General features: G+C 38.5%; 1 protein-coding gene across 2 annotated transcripts in view; it reads left to right on the top strand.

The window, feature by feature from the left end:
• Window positions 1-16,489, top strand: part of GABBR2 (gamma-aminobutyric acid type B receptor subunit 2) — a 477,515-nt gene that overhangs the window by 218,214 nt on the left and 242,812 nt on the right. For both annotated transcript variants that reach the window (XM_086469193.1, XM_086469192.1), the window contains exons 4-5: window positions 5,637-5,738; window positions 12,882-12,947. In XM_086469193.1, coding sequence (XP_086325319.1) covers window positions 5,637-5,738; window positions 12,882-12,947 — 168 coding nt within the window. The remainder of the gene's footprint in view (window positions 1-5,636; window positions 5,739-12,881; window positions 12,948-16,489) is intronic.

Below are 16,489 nucleotides of genomic sequence, written 5' to 3'. Positions count from 1 at the left end.
AATCTGTCCTTCCCAATTACTCACAATTTACATTTTGTCCGTGTAATAAGGAAATACTTTTTTCTTATAATTCATGCATTTTTTTGTATGCATATATCTCTGTATTGAAACTCCTACAGTACAACACTTTAACGTACAGTATAAATCTTGGCAGCAGGAAATCTTAGTAAAATATCTGACTGTATAATCTATCTGGTATAACCAGTTCTCATTAGGAGTCTCTTATGATCAACATCTGGTAGGATTAGACTGCCCTGAACAACAGGGATTTAGCTTGTGGTACTTACATGCAGCTTTAGTGAACCAAAAGGTCATCAGAAATATCTGTTAAAAGCAAAATAGTATGATTAATCTAAAAATTATTAAATTTATTTTGTAACTAGTAGGGTTAGGATTAGATGAGTGAACCATGCCTTTAAACATATAATCTGAAACCTATCTTGAACCATCAATCAGTGGAGAACTCTGAATCCGAATTGTCATCATCAGGTTGGCAATTCATCCGGACTATTGCCTTTCTTTACTGTGTTCCTGGGAAAAAGGGATGAAATTGGCTTGGTAAAAGCCAAATATTGTGGTCAAATGGATGCTCGGTATTTACTGCTGGTGAGCAGGTGCTTGCACTAATAATCCCACTGAAGTGAGCAATACCTGTTCAGCTACAACAAAAAAGTATGTGTGCAATGTTTGTATCCGTGTGAGATTAGGGGTCGTTTATATATTGTACACAGAGAATCATCATAAAAGGATCATAATAGGAAGTAAAAAACATGCCAACAACCAAAATTCAGTGTCAGGGCTCTGAAAGCACCAAAAACCCTTTCTGCCTCTGACCGGCTGCCAAGGCTGCCCCCCCTCCCCATGACCCAGAACCCCATTTCAGCTCAGTCCAGTGCCATCAGTCCCTCCCCCAGTGACGCTGTGGGAGCACTGGTCTCTCTGTCTCTCCATCACAGCCGTGCCTGGGGTGGATCCTGTTGGTTTGGACCCATTTCCTGGCTTGTCCTCAGGCCTGTCTTGTCAGTACGGACCTGCCCAGGAATCACAGGACTGTGCCGAACCCTCGTTATTCTCACCAGACCCAGTCCTATCCCAGACTCTTGGATGGACTTTCCAGCTTTGCCCTAGACCTACCTTATCGCTGTGAGCTTGCCTGGAGGTGTAGCCTCATGGCTGAAACGGGCTGTCTTCTCCAAGCTTATCCTCCTTCCCTTGCTGGGGTGCCGGCTGGTGAGGTCCCTGGTCCAGGGGCTGTGCTGCTGCACTCGTGTCCCTCTTCCTTAGGGAGCAGCCAGCCCATGCCTCTCTCCAACATTCGCTTCCTTTCCTTAAACCTGCAGCCATCCTTCCTGATACAGACCACAAGGCTGCTGCAATTCAGTCTTGTCCAGATGCATTTTTTTTTTTACAGCCCATTTAGTCATTTTATCTATGCTCTCAATTTGCTAGAGATTAAAGAAATTAATTTCTTCCTTGGCAGTACAAGTTCTTGGCTCCTCAAAACCCCTGTATCTCTTCTTTCACAGGTGCAGGGTCAGGGACTAAATATCAGATATCACTGAATTTGCTACAACAGCCATGAGGTAGGCAAGTATTGCTGCCATGCACTCCACAGACAAAAAGACACAGCCAGACTTGGTAGCAAACTTTAAAATTTTATTTTGGTCCTATGAGCTGTATCACAGAACAGCTCTGGTAGAATGAGGGGTAAAAGCCAGTTTACTTGCATCCCATCTTCTCTTGTGCTCAAGCACAGAGGCCATCCTTTCCTTCCTGTAGCTGTGTCTGTCACACATGATGCAACCCCTTCACTTCCTGGAGCTTGCTCCTGGGTAAAACGTATTTGCACCCCAGTAATTTTTGAAGTTGACCACACATAGATCTATTAAATATGTAGTGTGGTGAAATACTGATTTCATCTAGCTTTGTACGCAGAGCAGTGTAAAAACACTCTTTTTTTTTTTTTTTGTGGTGAGTGAAGGACTAGGGTCTCTAAGCAGTGGTTTGTGAAACCTTCCGCGTTTATTGGTGATCAGGTCTGGTAATTCCTGTTTTGGGTAAATGAAATGTTGGTGTCTTTAGAGTGCATGAAATTTATATAAACAGACACAGAGCTACAACCTTCATTAAATTGTTATCAAGGGACTGAACCCACATGGAATTATACTAGTGCTGTATTATAACTCAGTGCAAGATTTACTTAGGAACTGCAGATTCCCATTGGAGCTTCATTCAGTTTTGTTACAGCTTTCTACACCCGTTTCCTTCAGTTGAAGTTATTCTGTTCTACACAATAAGCAAGCAGAAGTATAGTAATTTACAATTTTCTTTACTCAGAGTTGGTGGAACGAAACAATTACTGCTGACCTCTAAAACTGCTTGTACTGCTGGTGATATGCTTTCCAGGACTGCAAGCATCTGCTAAAACAAAACATGCAACATTTTGTATTCTGAGTTTCACAAATTTAATCCAAATTGCAGCATTTGCTTCAGGAATTGGCAGCTCTAGAACGGGACGGAAGGCTGCGCAAATGGACCCAAATCTAGATCAGAAGAATCTGATTCATTTAAAAGAAGTGAAGAGCTTCTATAGGAAGAAAACCACAAGTTTTGATTCCATGAGATATCTGGAATATTTAGAAAGAGAGAGAAAAACCTGAGGATTGGTGGAAAAAAAAAAAAAAAAAGTGTGGAAATAAGAAACAAAGACTGGAAAATGTAGTGAAAATACCCCCAGACCAGGCGCAAGATGTGTGTCAGACTAGTGGTCATAGCATTGAAAGGGGAAAAAACCCAGTGTCTTCTAGAAAAACAATGTAAACCTTGTAAATTCTTATAAAGCTCCTAATATCTTGTATTAATGAGAAAGAAACACCTTTCTTTTGGCAAAATCTCCGCAACAAATGCATCTGAAAAGCATCTAATATCTGATTGTGGCAGAAGGGAAAAGGTTTCCAATGTCTCTGGCACCATATCTAATGAGGTGTGTCTTTTGGGAGCTTAATCACTAGTTCAATGAAAAGTCTAAGAGCTCTGAAAGCCGCAGAGTATTGGGCTTCTGGCAGATGGGGCAGGGGGGTGTCAAAGAAATTTCGCAGTGGCTGAATTTAAAAAAGTGTTGTTTGGAAAAAAATTCACAGTGTTGCTCAGAAAAAAAAAATCATATGCAATTGAATGCTTCGGTTGCAGAGTTCACGAGCACGTTCAAGGGAAGGAATCACAGCAAGTCAGTAGACAGTCTGAAATGTAAATTTTATAATCAAGTGTCAGCCTTGTGCCCTCCACTGGAGCCTATCTGTGTTAGTCTATTTTAATAATATTTAATGTGTATTTTTAATCATTTTTCTCATGTTAATAGTGGTCTAATTTGACTAAACAATATTTGGTGAATCATCTGTTTTCTGCTTGGATCAGCTGACTAACGTTAATCTAGTCTGTCTGAGATTAAAGGAATGACTAGAAATGGCTCCAGAAAAAAATCAAGAAAATATTGGATAAACAAAGCTGCAGTTAAAAAATTTCTCGTTTTACGGAAGAAAGTAGGACAGTATAGGTTAGAAACATATGACAAGTTGTATGCCTTTGGAAAGTACAGTTGTGTTAGCTAAGGAAAAATTTGCTTTTTCTAAGTAGTATGATAGTTCTAGTGAACTTTCATACTAGGTAAAAGGATTTTGGACATTAGCTAAACTATGATCAAGAGAGGTCTATTCTGTTTTGTACAAGTTTCTCATGTGAAAATAAATCTTAGTAATTTTAAAGCTTGGCTAAAAGGGATAAGATGAAGCAGAGGCCACGAAAGAAGTAATTAAGGCAGCCAGTGTAGTAATGATGGTCAGGAAATACTTCATTGGTCAACCAAGAAACTTGGCAAAACCAGCTTAAAGGGAACAGCAAAAGGGTGGAATGCTGTTTGAGGATCACTTAATGCAACTGCTACCTTGCAGAAATCAGATTATGCTGCTTTGTCTTGAAGAAATTTGCAAAAGTACAGAGATAGTTTGAATGTTTCTTTTTTTTTTGCCAAAAAATGCGTTGCTATCTGAAACAGTTAAACAGTTAAGCACACACCAAAAAAAATGTTAGTTGCATGGTAAACATAAAAGCATGAAATACACCCAACAGAACCTCTAAAATGCATAGACTGGAAGGAATGCTCACAAATGTATCTATATAAGGCTGAAGGATTGCTGAGGAGATGAGTTTGTGTTGAAAGTAGAGCTGCCAGCAGAACGCAGACATCTCACCTGTGGCCTTTCAGATCTCATTGCATCCCTTTGCTTTTGCTGTATACATAGGCATGAGTGGGATAGACTTTCAGCAAAGGAAATTTAGCAATAGCTGGGTCTTATTTTTGCATGGATAAAATGTCTTCTCGTTATATAAACTTCATGGTTATTTCAATTCGAATGAAGAAGTTCTTACTCCTGAAGGACAGATACCACTTCCTCTTTATTTGTCTGTATATCAAATATTTTCAGATAATTTTAAATGGACAGTGCTCTTTCTCAAAAGACGTCAAGGAAAAGGAGAGTTAGGAGGGAGATCTAAAATGCATAACTCCAGTGACCCATTCAGAGGGTCATTGGAAAGTATCTGCATATGATTTATAGACTTCTAAATTTTCCCATTTAATATCATGTATATTTCTCTTCCATGTATTGTATTTTCCATGTTTGCATTTGAGATATCTGTTTTACACTTATTTGCTTCTCCTATTTCTAACAAACAAATAAAAAAGAAAATCAGTACAATGAATTTGATCACAATTTTATTAAATTAAAATGGGAATACCACTCTCTTCATTTCAGTCTGAAACCACGTTATATCCACCTAAGATTTTTGCTAATCTGTTAGGAATAGTAATGTGAAACTCTGTTTTTGCAGTCATGTGGCTGGAGGAAAATCAGCAGCGGTTAAGACAGAAAACCTTGAAGTAGTTCTATGGAAAAAAACCCTAATTCTGTAAACCAGATTGCTTTGTATGCTATCTGGCTTCTTTGTCCTATTAGGCAGCCTAAAGAGGACAGAGTCTTGCCACTCAAAATAAACGAGCAAGAAAATCTGTTGGTGCATTGTTGCATGAGTCACCCTTAAGCAAACCATAGCACTCGCTGCCCCATGACGAGATGCATGCCCTACAAAAGAGAGAGGGCACAGAGGAGTTCATTAAGCTTAACCAGTCCCTAACTGGGGTAAGCTAAGCTCTGCTGATTCATGCTAGGACCAGCTGACAGTGGTTTCGAATCAGTGCTCAGCACCCAGAATATGTAAGAGTGTCCTTGATGAGTCTTTTTATACAGTCCAAATCATCACTTTAGCTGCAAGAAAGCTTTTGGTCTTAAGAGCACTGGAAATAGCCAAGTATTGTCCAGCCCCATGATGCAAAGCAGGAGCCCACTGTGAGCTTTTCGTCACATATGTTAAAGCTCTGTACAAAGGACACCCGTTGATAGTAGGTTACGGTTGTAAAAGAATAGTGCCTTGATCAGATTTTAGGCGAAATGGAAAAAAAACGTGCGTGCATATATCATCGTTGAGATCATTGCTTGTCAGTCGTTACAGTGACAAATATAGTCCGTCTGCTTCCTCCTCACTGAGTCTCACTAGTTTGCCTTTTTCTCAACTTCTGACAGGTGAGGAATGATCTGACTGGCGTCCTGTATGGTGAAGACATTGAGATTTCAGATACTGAGAGCTTCTCCAACGATCCTTGCACAAGTGTAAAGAAGCTTAAGGTATGTGCTGCTGTTTCAGGAATACAGAGAAAATGGTGATTATGTCACGGCATTTGATTTAATTTTTTTTCCCATGAAGAAGGCTAATAAAAACAAATTTGCGTAAGAATGATATACTGCTGATAATAAGATCAACAAATGGCATTTTGAGGGCCTAGTCCTGCTTTAAGTCAATGAATATCTATGCATCTAGTAAATATTTCTGTAGTTCCTGACAGGGACACTAAGTAAAACAAGTTGTTGCTGGCTTAGTATTTGTACCTAAAGCACCAGTGTTAGAGATATGCTTATGAAAGCTCTTGAGGTTTTGAACCAGAAACCTTTTAAGGTAAATTATCATGTAGCAAAAGCATTGAGTGTCTTTCATTACCTTCATTACGCATTTTAGATTGAATTCTTTGCTTATATCATCTGCATTATTTCATATGAATCATAGGGGGGGGAGGGAGGAAAACTAAATTTGATAGCAAAATAATTTACCATGCTTTTCTTATTATAATGATTTATTAGGTTCCTGGCATCTCATAAAATTAAAACTATATTTTAACATTACCATGCGGTGCAACCAAGAATAAACTAGACACAGGAGATATGAATCTTAAACTGCATGCGAACATGAAAAAATGGTTGAACAGCAAGAGAAAGCACTTTTAAATGGTGAAGATCAAATAGTTGCTGACATCAAATACGTATGACACACAATCAAAGCCACAATCCTGCAAATACTTAAATATGTGTAAAACTGGTTTAAAAAAATCCTAATAAACCGAATGGTATTAAAAACATAAAATTAAAGCAAGGATATCATCTTGTATAAGACTAGACTGCTACTGAAGCTACCTGGAAAAGGCCTGAAGCGTGGTAAACTGAGTGCTTTATTATTCCCACAGTCTAGAGATGCAAGGCTGAATGTTTTAAGTATAAATAGGTAAATATTATGTTCGTAGGAAGCCATTTGTGTCTGTCCCATCTAAGCCAGTTTGCATTTCCTATCTGGGGTTGAAAAGACTCCAGTATGTGTTATCAGTAAAGTCCACATTTCTGACAAGTTCTTTAACCCCTGGCATCAGGAAACTAACAGTTCCAAAGGCAGAGCTCTTTAAACCAGTGATGTAATAACAAGAAAAAATGCATATAGGCATGTGTATTCAGGCTGAAGGTTTAGCAGAAGCAGTGAGATTCTAGCCTTCCTGTACATCAACACGCTGTTTGTTTTATAGGGAAGACCAGAAGAGACTAACAAACAATACATTAAAGTTACCTCTTGATTTCTACTTCAAAACAAATTTCTACAACAAAAAATAAACAATTATCTAGGCAATCGCTTATTCTCGACAGGAATATAAGGTCACTTCTCCTTAGGTACATATGTCAGCGACAACTTAGCTGTCTATTTCTAAAAATGCCCATTCCTTTCTTCAAGATGTAAACCTAATATAGGTGAACTGGTATTGCTTACTGTACTTGGGATTCAAATAGACATAAAATGCCTTTTATTCTTGTAAACACAGTTTCAAGTAATTAAATTAATTTTTATGCAATACAAAAGAGAAATATCTGATGATTTGCAGAAAGACCTGTTTTATATTTTTCCCAGCAACACCTTAATTTTTACTGCATTGACTCCAACCTCTTTGAATCACAGCTGGAAAGTAAATTTAGACTTTAAAAGTCATTTTTGTGTTAAGAGAAAGGGATATTGGAGGATATGCATTTGTACATCAACTTAAATGTTTAAAAATTCTAAGCATGCATGGGCAAAGTGTGTGAGCAATAACGCTTCAGCTTCCAGCTTTCTTGTATCTTGCACGTAGGACAAATTGCAATATATGATCTCCAATTCAATGAAACGGTTTCCATCTGATTTCCCAAATACAAGAGGTGTTTTGGATACTGACCGAACATGAACTCTCATTCTAACAGTGAAGTTGATTAAATTTTAAAATTTTGGGCCACAAACAGGTTTGGATGTGGCCTCAAGATAAGGGAGTGACCTGCACACTAACGCTGACATCAGCAAGTTTTTCCAGCATGTTATGATGGTGGGAGCTGACGTTCTCCAGCTCACCTTCACCCTCAGTAATTCCATAGCTAAGGTCAGAGCTCATCTATAGCTCTTCAAGTGGACATCCGGGCGTTTAGAAGGCAGAACATATGGGTACTTCTATGGACAAAATTGTTCAGCTTTAGTAGGTTTATTGATAACATCTTGACTGTCAGATACAGGTAGAGAATAAGACAGGGTATCTGAGCTGTTCAATTTGGATATTTCATAAAGAACCTGCCAAGCCATTGACCATTCCTGGCAGATGAGATATTGTAGCAATCCTTCTCTGGAAAGCTGTATAATACAACATTGCTGTGTTATTCATTAGAAATGGGAGATTAAAATCCGATCACAGACGGGAAGCTCTGCAGGCAAAAAAAAAAAAATAAAATTCCAGCATAACGTGCATCACTCAAAAACTCTGAAAAGGTTAAAGAGTGCCTCATATCTGAGCACGTTAGAAATGCCAGTAGAGGAGACAAGTTGTTCTTCATCTATCAGTGGAGCACCTTAGATGTCATGATCCTCACTGCGCTTATACTCAGGGTGATCCTCAAGTTTTATACTTCTCAGCTCCGGTCGTACCAAAGAGAATTTATATTTAGTTTATTATATTATGAATAATATCCTCACCAATATGAAAGAAAGGAGCAAGCAAGAGAGTCATTCATTTTTGAGGCTGTGCTACAGTCCTCATTTATAAAACATGTTATTATGGAGAGTCTGAAACAACTGTGAGTAAATGAGGTGTAACTGTTCTTCATTTTCTTGTTTGAACTTTAGTCCATATGGGAACATATGTATTGCTTACTGAGGGGCAAAGCTTAAATGCTGATATTGCTACTCTAATCTCTGAGAAGAGTAAATATGACAGCTCACCATCTGGCAAACGGTCTAAACATTGGTCTTTTTATATAAGTGCAGTTTTGGGAGTTGCCTTCCCCCTGGGATGTTCTTAATCATCTCATAGATCACCTGCCTAGTTCCGTGAATTAAAAACTCTTCTGTCAAATACACTTTAGCTCCCTGCGAGAAATTTACGACTCTGTGAGAAAGAAGGAGCACTTGACAGTTGCTGGGATCCAGTGGGTAACTTCTTTGATCCCTATAAGAGAGTTATACTGTGTTAACTTGCATCAGTCCCATGAGGGTTGATGTAAAGGAATAGAATATCCTTGCAAGGAAATCATACAGGTTGGTAGTCAGTTAACAGTGTGACTGAATGGGGAAAAAAATTATGCCCTTGTGAGTGTCTGAGGTATCTGTTTGCATGAGACCATAATAAGGACATACACCCTGACCCACGAACACTGACATGAACCCAGCTCTGATAAACTTCAGTGCTGGCTTAATTATCCATCCAGATAAAATCTCTGCAAGGGGTTTGAGCTCTCTCCAGTTGCATGAATTTGAAGCTTCAGTGTCTCTTAGGCAGGACAGAGCCAGCAGACCCAACCTGGCATCAAATGGATCTAGCCTTATTTACCATCTTCAACACAATTTTTCGCGAACAAATTCTGGAAAAATGTGGAAGGGGACGCAAAAAGCCAAGTTGCAGAGAAGGAGACTTACTGATGAGTGCATCATTTACACAGAGGAAAGATATTATGCATGGAAGAGGAAAAGCTATTGTATAGACTTTCCTAAATCGGTTCCTTCTACATGGATTCTAGCATACAATTCCTTGGTTCCACGACTGCATGCTAAATTTTCTACTCTTTTTAGCTGCAAGCAATAAAACTCCAGGCACTCTCACAGCATTGTATTGACATCTGTGTGGTTATAAACAGGAGGAACCTTTTATGATCTGCCATACAGGACTAACCAACTAGAACTACATGTTATGTACTTTGTGATGCAACTTTATGAAGCTGGACTTCATAGAAGAATAAGATATTCAGCCATACATTCACTGTCAGCTTGACCCTGAGATCCCATACTCTCCAGTTAACCCAGCAACATCCTTGTCTCATTCTGAATCTTCATCCCAGTCTGAAGTTCTTTGCTTACTCAATGCTATGTTCTGCTTCTCTGATTTCTCACCTCCCTCCTAGTACCTTTGTCTAGATTGTTTTTCCATTTCCTTCTGGGCTTACTTTCTGAGATTGCATTTGTCCTAACAGTAATTATTTGTCAAGCTTCCTATTTGCCATACTCTTGAAAAGTCCTAACTCTTCCTCCCAAACACCTTATCAAGCCTACTGCTACCTTCCCAGCTGTTTGCTCCATCGTTGCTTAAAAAGTGTGATCACTCATTACCCAAATTCCTTATTGGGTCTGTCTCTCCTTCCCATGTGCCCTTTTTTTCTCTCACTGGATCCTACCTCCAGTCATTTTATTTACTGACTCTCAGGGTTATCTTCTTGGATCCATCTCTGGCCAGTACTAAGCACATGCAGACTGCGATTTTCTCCACCCCTCAAAAGGTTAATACCTGGACAAATGTGGGGGAGAACTGGGCATTCATGTTTCTGTCAGAAAAATCTTCTTTTTCTTAGCATATTGCACATAAAAAGACATGGAAAAGAACATTATTAAGCATATAACTTGGAAAAAAGTCAGAATTCAACTTTTTTTTTTTTTTTTCTGTAGTCCTCAATCACATAATACTTGAAATGGAGGACTCATGACTTATTCTTTAGCAGGTATTAATAGAACATTTCCTTTGATCTTCTTCAGTCAGTTTGTGGTTGGATACCATCCAAATCTTTTAGTGAACACAGACATGTTAATGTCTTCCTTACCATACTGAGGGCTTCAAAAACAGTAGTTTGTGTGTTAACATGGAAACTCATTAATTTAGGCAAAAGAACATTTGGGTATTGCATCTTGGCTCAGTCATACATCCTAAGGATGACAGAAGACCAGTGATCATCACATTCTAGAGCAATAGCTGATCTTTGAACTAGGGTTGTGAAGCTTTCTAGTTGAGCATCAGGGATTCTTGAGAACTTGGTTCAGATGTAATTCTCCCACTTCATAGGTTTCCTGCACCGGCATTGGAAGCTCAGCCTATGCTGGAATTGGAGATTCCTGCCTGACAGAAAATCCAGCTTCACTGACATCCTTAGTCAGATATTGACATGGTCAGATATTCAGTTTCTTGTGTGCCTGCTTGCTTGGATGCCTATAGACTAAAGGCACTGTAGAGCCACTTACTTATGTGGCTGAAAGTGCCAGGCTGGTGTCTGAGTGCTGTTGCCAAACTAATTGCACAATCATATTAGTATAAGACAATACTTGCAGACAGTGAGGTTATTGAAATGGGATAGGATATTTCTGAGAAAAAAAATTACGATGGACTGTACAGTTCTTGTAGTGCTTTACAGTAAAAGAATAGTCACTGTGGGAAATGTACTCTGGTTTATGTGATAATCAGGTGAAGCAATGTCTTAAGGGGTGGAACCCCACACCGCAGACCCTACCCTTTAGTCTGAAGGTTGTTGCGCAGCCAGCGAGCAGCGCTCCTGCACGTGCGCGTTGGGTTTTCTCTACACCCTGCCTGCAGTCTCTGGTGCTCACAAACTATGAGGCTACACTTCTTCTGCTTTTTTAAAATTGGCTCGTATTTTGTTATAAAATGAGATGGAATTTATTCCATTTTAAGTTTCATAATTAGGTGCTGTGTCATTTATTTTTTAACTAAACTCTTTTTTCAAATATTAAATCTGCGTTTTTATGTTCAGAGAGGTCAAGCGATTCAGAGTCAGAGTTCCAAGAGTGACTAAATTTATTTTTAAAATGTGAAAAATAGAAGTAATGGATGAGAAAGTATTTGCTGCCTAATTCCTAAATCTATTTTGTCCTTTCAGGAACCGTTACACTAGTGCTGTAATTTGTCTAATTTGTTTCTTTAGTTTCACGTGACCTCGATAGATTTGTTTAAAGAGAATCTAATCCACTTCAGTAAGATTTATATTACTTTATCAGTCTGTGGCTAAATATAAAAAAAAAAAAAAAGAGAAACGGGCTTACTGAAAATGCACAGGTTCAGAATAAGCAAAGAATATTATGTTCTTTCTGACTTTAACCATGCTAAGAGTGATACTAATTTCATGCATTTAATTGCAGAAGTGTTCTAGTGTCTTTTTGCATGTCCATCATGATATCTTCTGCTGAACAGGAAATAAACATGGAAATTATCTAAACTGAAAATCTTTGATAAATTGATTTCATTAAAACTGAAACGCTTTTTGCCACTGAAATTTGCACTGAATCATCCGTTTCTTTTTTCCTTGGAGAGGGAAAGAGCTATTAGTAATTCTAACCAAGTGTTTTATAAAAGAAATGAAAAATTAGATTTGCTCAAGCTTTTGCTGAGAACTCAGCTTTTGAGTGAAATAAAAGGTAATATTAAGTCATAAAAAGCTATCTGTTCTGTGTTTTATAGCTGTTAGCAGCAATTTTTCACATGAGAAAAAAGCTACTCCTGTTCCTGAAGAAATATTTTCCTGCATTTGCTTCTGGATTTAGGAATATTTTCTTAATATGTTTCTAAATATGAGAGTAAAATGATCTCTTTTGACTTCAGTCATAGATTCTTGAAGTGTGATGATTTTTTTTTAACGATGGAGGTGGGAGGGAGGAGAGGAGGGATTGACAATGTGTTACAGTGACTGTAGAGAAGAGGTTGTATGAGTAAAAGCTTTAAAAATTACTAAAGCAGGCATAATTTCAAAGCATTTTGTCTCACAAATCTCCAGTCTCAACTTTACAGCATTAGCTCATGTAAGCAGTGGAAAGCACATACTTTCAGCAGGTTTTAGTATACAAAATTTTTAAAGAAATTTTGCAAGGGATCAAAAGAATATTTGATATTTTAGTGTTATTGAATAGTAATATTTGATGAGATAAACATTGCAGTTTTATTCTCATTAGTGCTATTACTTAATCATTTTCTTCAAGCACCTCGGCTGCTCTCCCTTGCAGTATTTCAAGTTCTCGAACTCATAGAAAATGGAATCGTTCTGAATTAATTTTGCTGTTTGCAGCTGTAATCTGTGCTAACTCTCTGCAAGATTTGAAAGGCGAACTGAAGTGGTTTGTGGAAAGGCTGTGACTGTATTTAACTGCCACGTATTTTATTCAATCTGCAGGGTAATGACGTTCGGATAATCCTTGGCCAGTTTGATGAGGAAATGGCTGTGAAAGTTTTCTGCTGTGTAAGTAAATATACGTAATTACATTTCAGAATAAAGAATGTGTTATATTTGAATAAAAAAATAATTTGAGCATAAACATTTCTTCATGGGGTTCAGCTCTGTCTAGGTTTATATGCTAAAGAGAGGTTGCACGTGTTTACTTCCATTTCTCTTTCAATAAAATACTTTGACTTCAGTGGGATTTAGGCATGGACTGCATGGTTAGCTGCTTGTTACTGCCATCCTGTAGTGGAATTAAGTGCCAAATCAAGCTTGAGCATTTCTCTTCATGTCCACTTGTATATGTAGCAGCAGAGACAGAGAGCTGCAAGATCTGAAACTTGTCCAAGAGTTGTGTTCTGGTGGTAATGTCTGCATGTTTTGCTTGTTTTGCTTTGAAAGGATAAGAAATTCAAGCAGTTCCTACACACGCTAACTAAGCAACCCTAATAATTTCTGCTACTCAAAATTTTGCCAGTTGTACTGTTGTCATTCACTTCTGACTGCTGTACATTTTACTTGTTTTACGTGGAAGCAAATAGTAGTTTGTAAGAAATAAGATTTTTTTAATGAAAAGAAATATAGTAAGACCAGCACACATAAAACTCTTTATCCTCAACATTTGTTTGTATGTGTGAATGTGCTGCAAACACGCACAGTGTGATCGCCATTGACAGCAGCAGGATTTAAATGTGGATCTTCATTTATACCTGGTCAAAAAAAAAAATAAAGCCAAACAGGCAGATTTTAGTGGCCTACGTTTTGTATTGGTGCTGTATTCTTAGTCTAAATAACCAGATTAATCCTGTATGAGCCAAGAACAGAATAAATATAATGGAAAAGCAATAATGATGGCATCTGAATTTCAGACGGTGTTTTTTAGTGTTCGCTTAGACAGACAGTTACCTATCCAAGGAAAGAAAGGGAAGGCAGAAGTTCAAAATCTGAGTGCTACCTGTGCCTCAGACACATGTTGGCTCATACTCAGCAGCTGTCCAGGTTGCTGGCAAAATTTGGAAAGGAGATTGTAGAGTATATTTGGAAGGAACAAAAATTTGTTTGCATCCAAGAGGAAATGGAAAATATTATTTTCTTTTTAATTCTTCTCATCTCTGATAGGTCTTTGTATACAGATCTTTTTGTTCTGGCATTTAAATTGGATTGACAGAGATAATCTCCCATTTTTTCCATTCCTGGAAGAAAGAGCCCAGCTCCTCCTCATATCTCTTGCAATTGAGCTGCGTTTCCTCAGCTGAGGGGTCCCAATCAGAACTGTCTTCCAACCCAATGTTACACAAGAGACTGGCCTCGCATATGCCACTGCCCTTAGTATCTAGTTGCCTTCCTCTACAATTTTTTTCCAAATCCGTATGCATTTCACTAAAGAAATTCTAGAAATCCTCAGAGGGGCAGTGTGTCCTCTTGTCTGCATCACTCTAGTCTGAAGAACTTCAGATGGGGAACGTCTCTTTCCCGCTGTCACCTGCTGCAGCTTTCTGCGGCAACGGTTGGGTACTAACATTGGAAGGGTGCGTTAACTCATGAGTGTTTTAAAGAGTGATGGCTGCTTTTAAGGTACATTAGTGTCAAAAATAATAAAATGGATTTTTCTGGAGCCTGGAGAAATCGGAAACAGCACCTATTTAGGCTTGTATAAATGTATTTATATGAGAGTTTCAGCACGAGACTGAATGCAGGAGAGGGCAGTTCAAAGTGGGTCATTAATATATTAATGCACTACAATACGTCAGGAAGCTTGTTATCAGTCATAAAATAGATTGTTGACTCGTGCACTCCTACAACTATGTGTCTGAGAGCACAATAATTTGATATGTCAAGTCTTTTAACCCTCTTCCCCAGGTGTATCTTCAGACAGGTTTCAGTTGTGATTCCCTGTTATATTGCGCAGAGTGGCTGATGTCAGCCAGAGAAAGGCTTTGGGTTTGTTAAAGGAAGGTGCTGTAGTACTAATGCAAGTTTTTTTATATTTTTTTTTTTCTGGTTGTGGTTATAATGAGAATATTATTTGCTAATGATTTATGTAGGTGGGAAAATCCTTAAAGTCTGCCTCAGTTATCTGTCTGGATTCAACAATCGGATGCTGTGAGGTTTCCTCAGGATATCCATTGGATTTTATATAGAGTCACAGAATCATTTAGGTTGGAGAAGACCTTTAAGGTCATCAAGTCCAACCGTTAAGCCAGCACTGCCAAGCCCACCACTAAACCGTGTCCTTAAGCACCACACCTACACATCTTTTAAAAACCTCCAGGGATGGTGACTCCACCACTTCCCTGGGCAGCCTGTTCCAGGGCCTGACAACCCTTTCTTTCAGTGAAGAAATTTTCCCTAATGTCCAATCTAAACCTCCCCTGGCACAACTTGAGACCATTTCCTCTTGTCCTATCGCTTGTTACTTGGGAGAAGAGACCGACCCCCACCTCACTACAGCCTCCTTTCAGGCAGTTGTAGAGAGTGATAAGGTCTCCCCTCAGCCTCCTCTTCTCCAGACTAAACACCCCCAGTTCCCTCAGCCGCTCCTCACAGACCTGTTCTCCAGGCCCTCCACCAGCTCCACTGCCCTTCTCTGGACATGATCTGCTCATTTTCATTTTGCCTGGCTATTTCCTCCCTCCCTCCCAAGCACACAGACACAAAAAAGATGCAGAGCACATAACTCAAAGATAAATGGACTACAGATAGTCTACTTCAGTGGCAACCTTTAAAAACATGACAGGACTATTTCAAGCCAAAGTGAATGTTAGCAGGTGTTTCCTATGATGATTTAAATAAGCTTAGCAATTCATTTAACACAAGTGTCAAAAACAGTTAGCAATTTTAATTCTATGGGAAAACTTAGCTTTCTAATGGTGTTTTCACCTCAGTGGGATGAATATGATATTTTTCATGGAACAGAAATTAGGGTATTTTGCTCCAAACCCAACACTTCATCAATCAAAATGGTCAACTGTGTTGGATAGACATAATCTTTTTTTTTTTTCATTTGAGATTGGATTTACATGGCATTGCATCTTCCCAATGAAAACTTCAGTTCTGCAGAAAATTTTATTTTTAAAAAGTTGTTAGTGGGAATTTTTCCAACTTATTTTCTTTAGGCCCTAGAGATAATGCAGTGTAGCCATGCATACATGAGGACTGATGCCTAGCTGATAACAATTATCAATCTGAAGACACTTAAAGAAGATGACTGTTATGCAGGTCACTGCATGAGCTTTTAGGTGGCTCTTTTAGTAAACAATGATAACTAAAGCCATGCTTAACCACTGCAGTTGATACAAAAGGACTGGACTGTTCTCCTTGATCTGATAGAGTTTTACTGCTGAGTCGTTTTGGAATTAAAGGCACTATTGATTTTTAATGAGAAACAGATGGAGGTTCATTGCAATTCGATAGTCTACAGGCATTCTTATAGGAGTGGGATATAGGGTGTATCCATGCTGACATGATGGAAACATTGATGGAAATTCAGTGGGGGTAGTAAGGTTTTGCAGGTCTTTTTACGTAAACTGCTGGTAATTGTTTACTACACATAGAAAGATCGC

This window comes from Leptosomus discolor, chromosome 8, assembly GCF_034619465.1.
Source record: "Leptosomus discolor isolate bLepDis1 chromosome 8, bLepDis1.hap2, whole genome shotgun sequence".
In the NCBI taxonomy this organism is placed as follows: Eukaryota; Metazoa; Chordata; class Aves; order Leptosomiformes; family Leptosomidae; genus Leptosomus; species Leptosomus discolor.
This window is presented reverse-complemented; position numbering and strand designations above follow the sequence as displayed.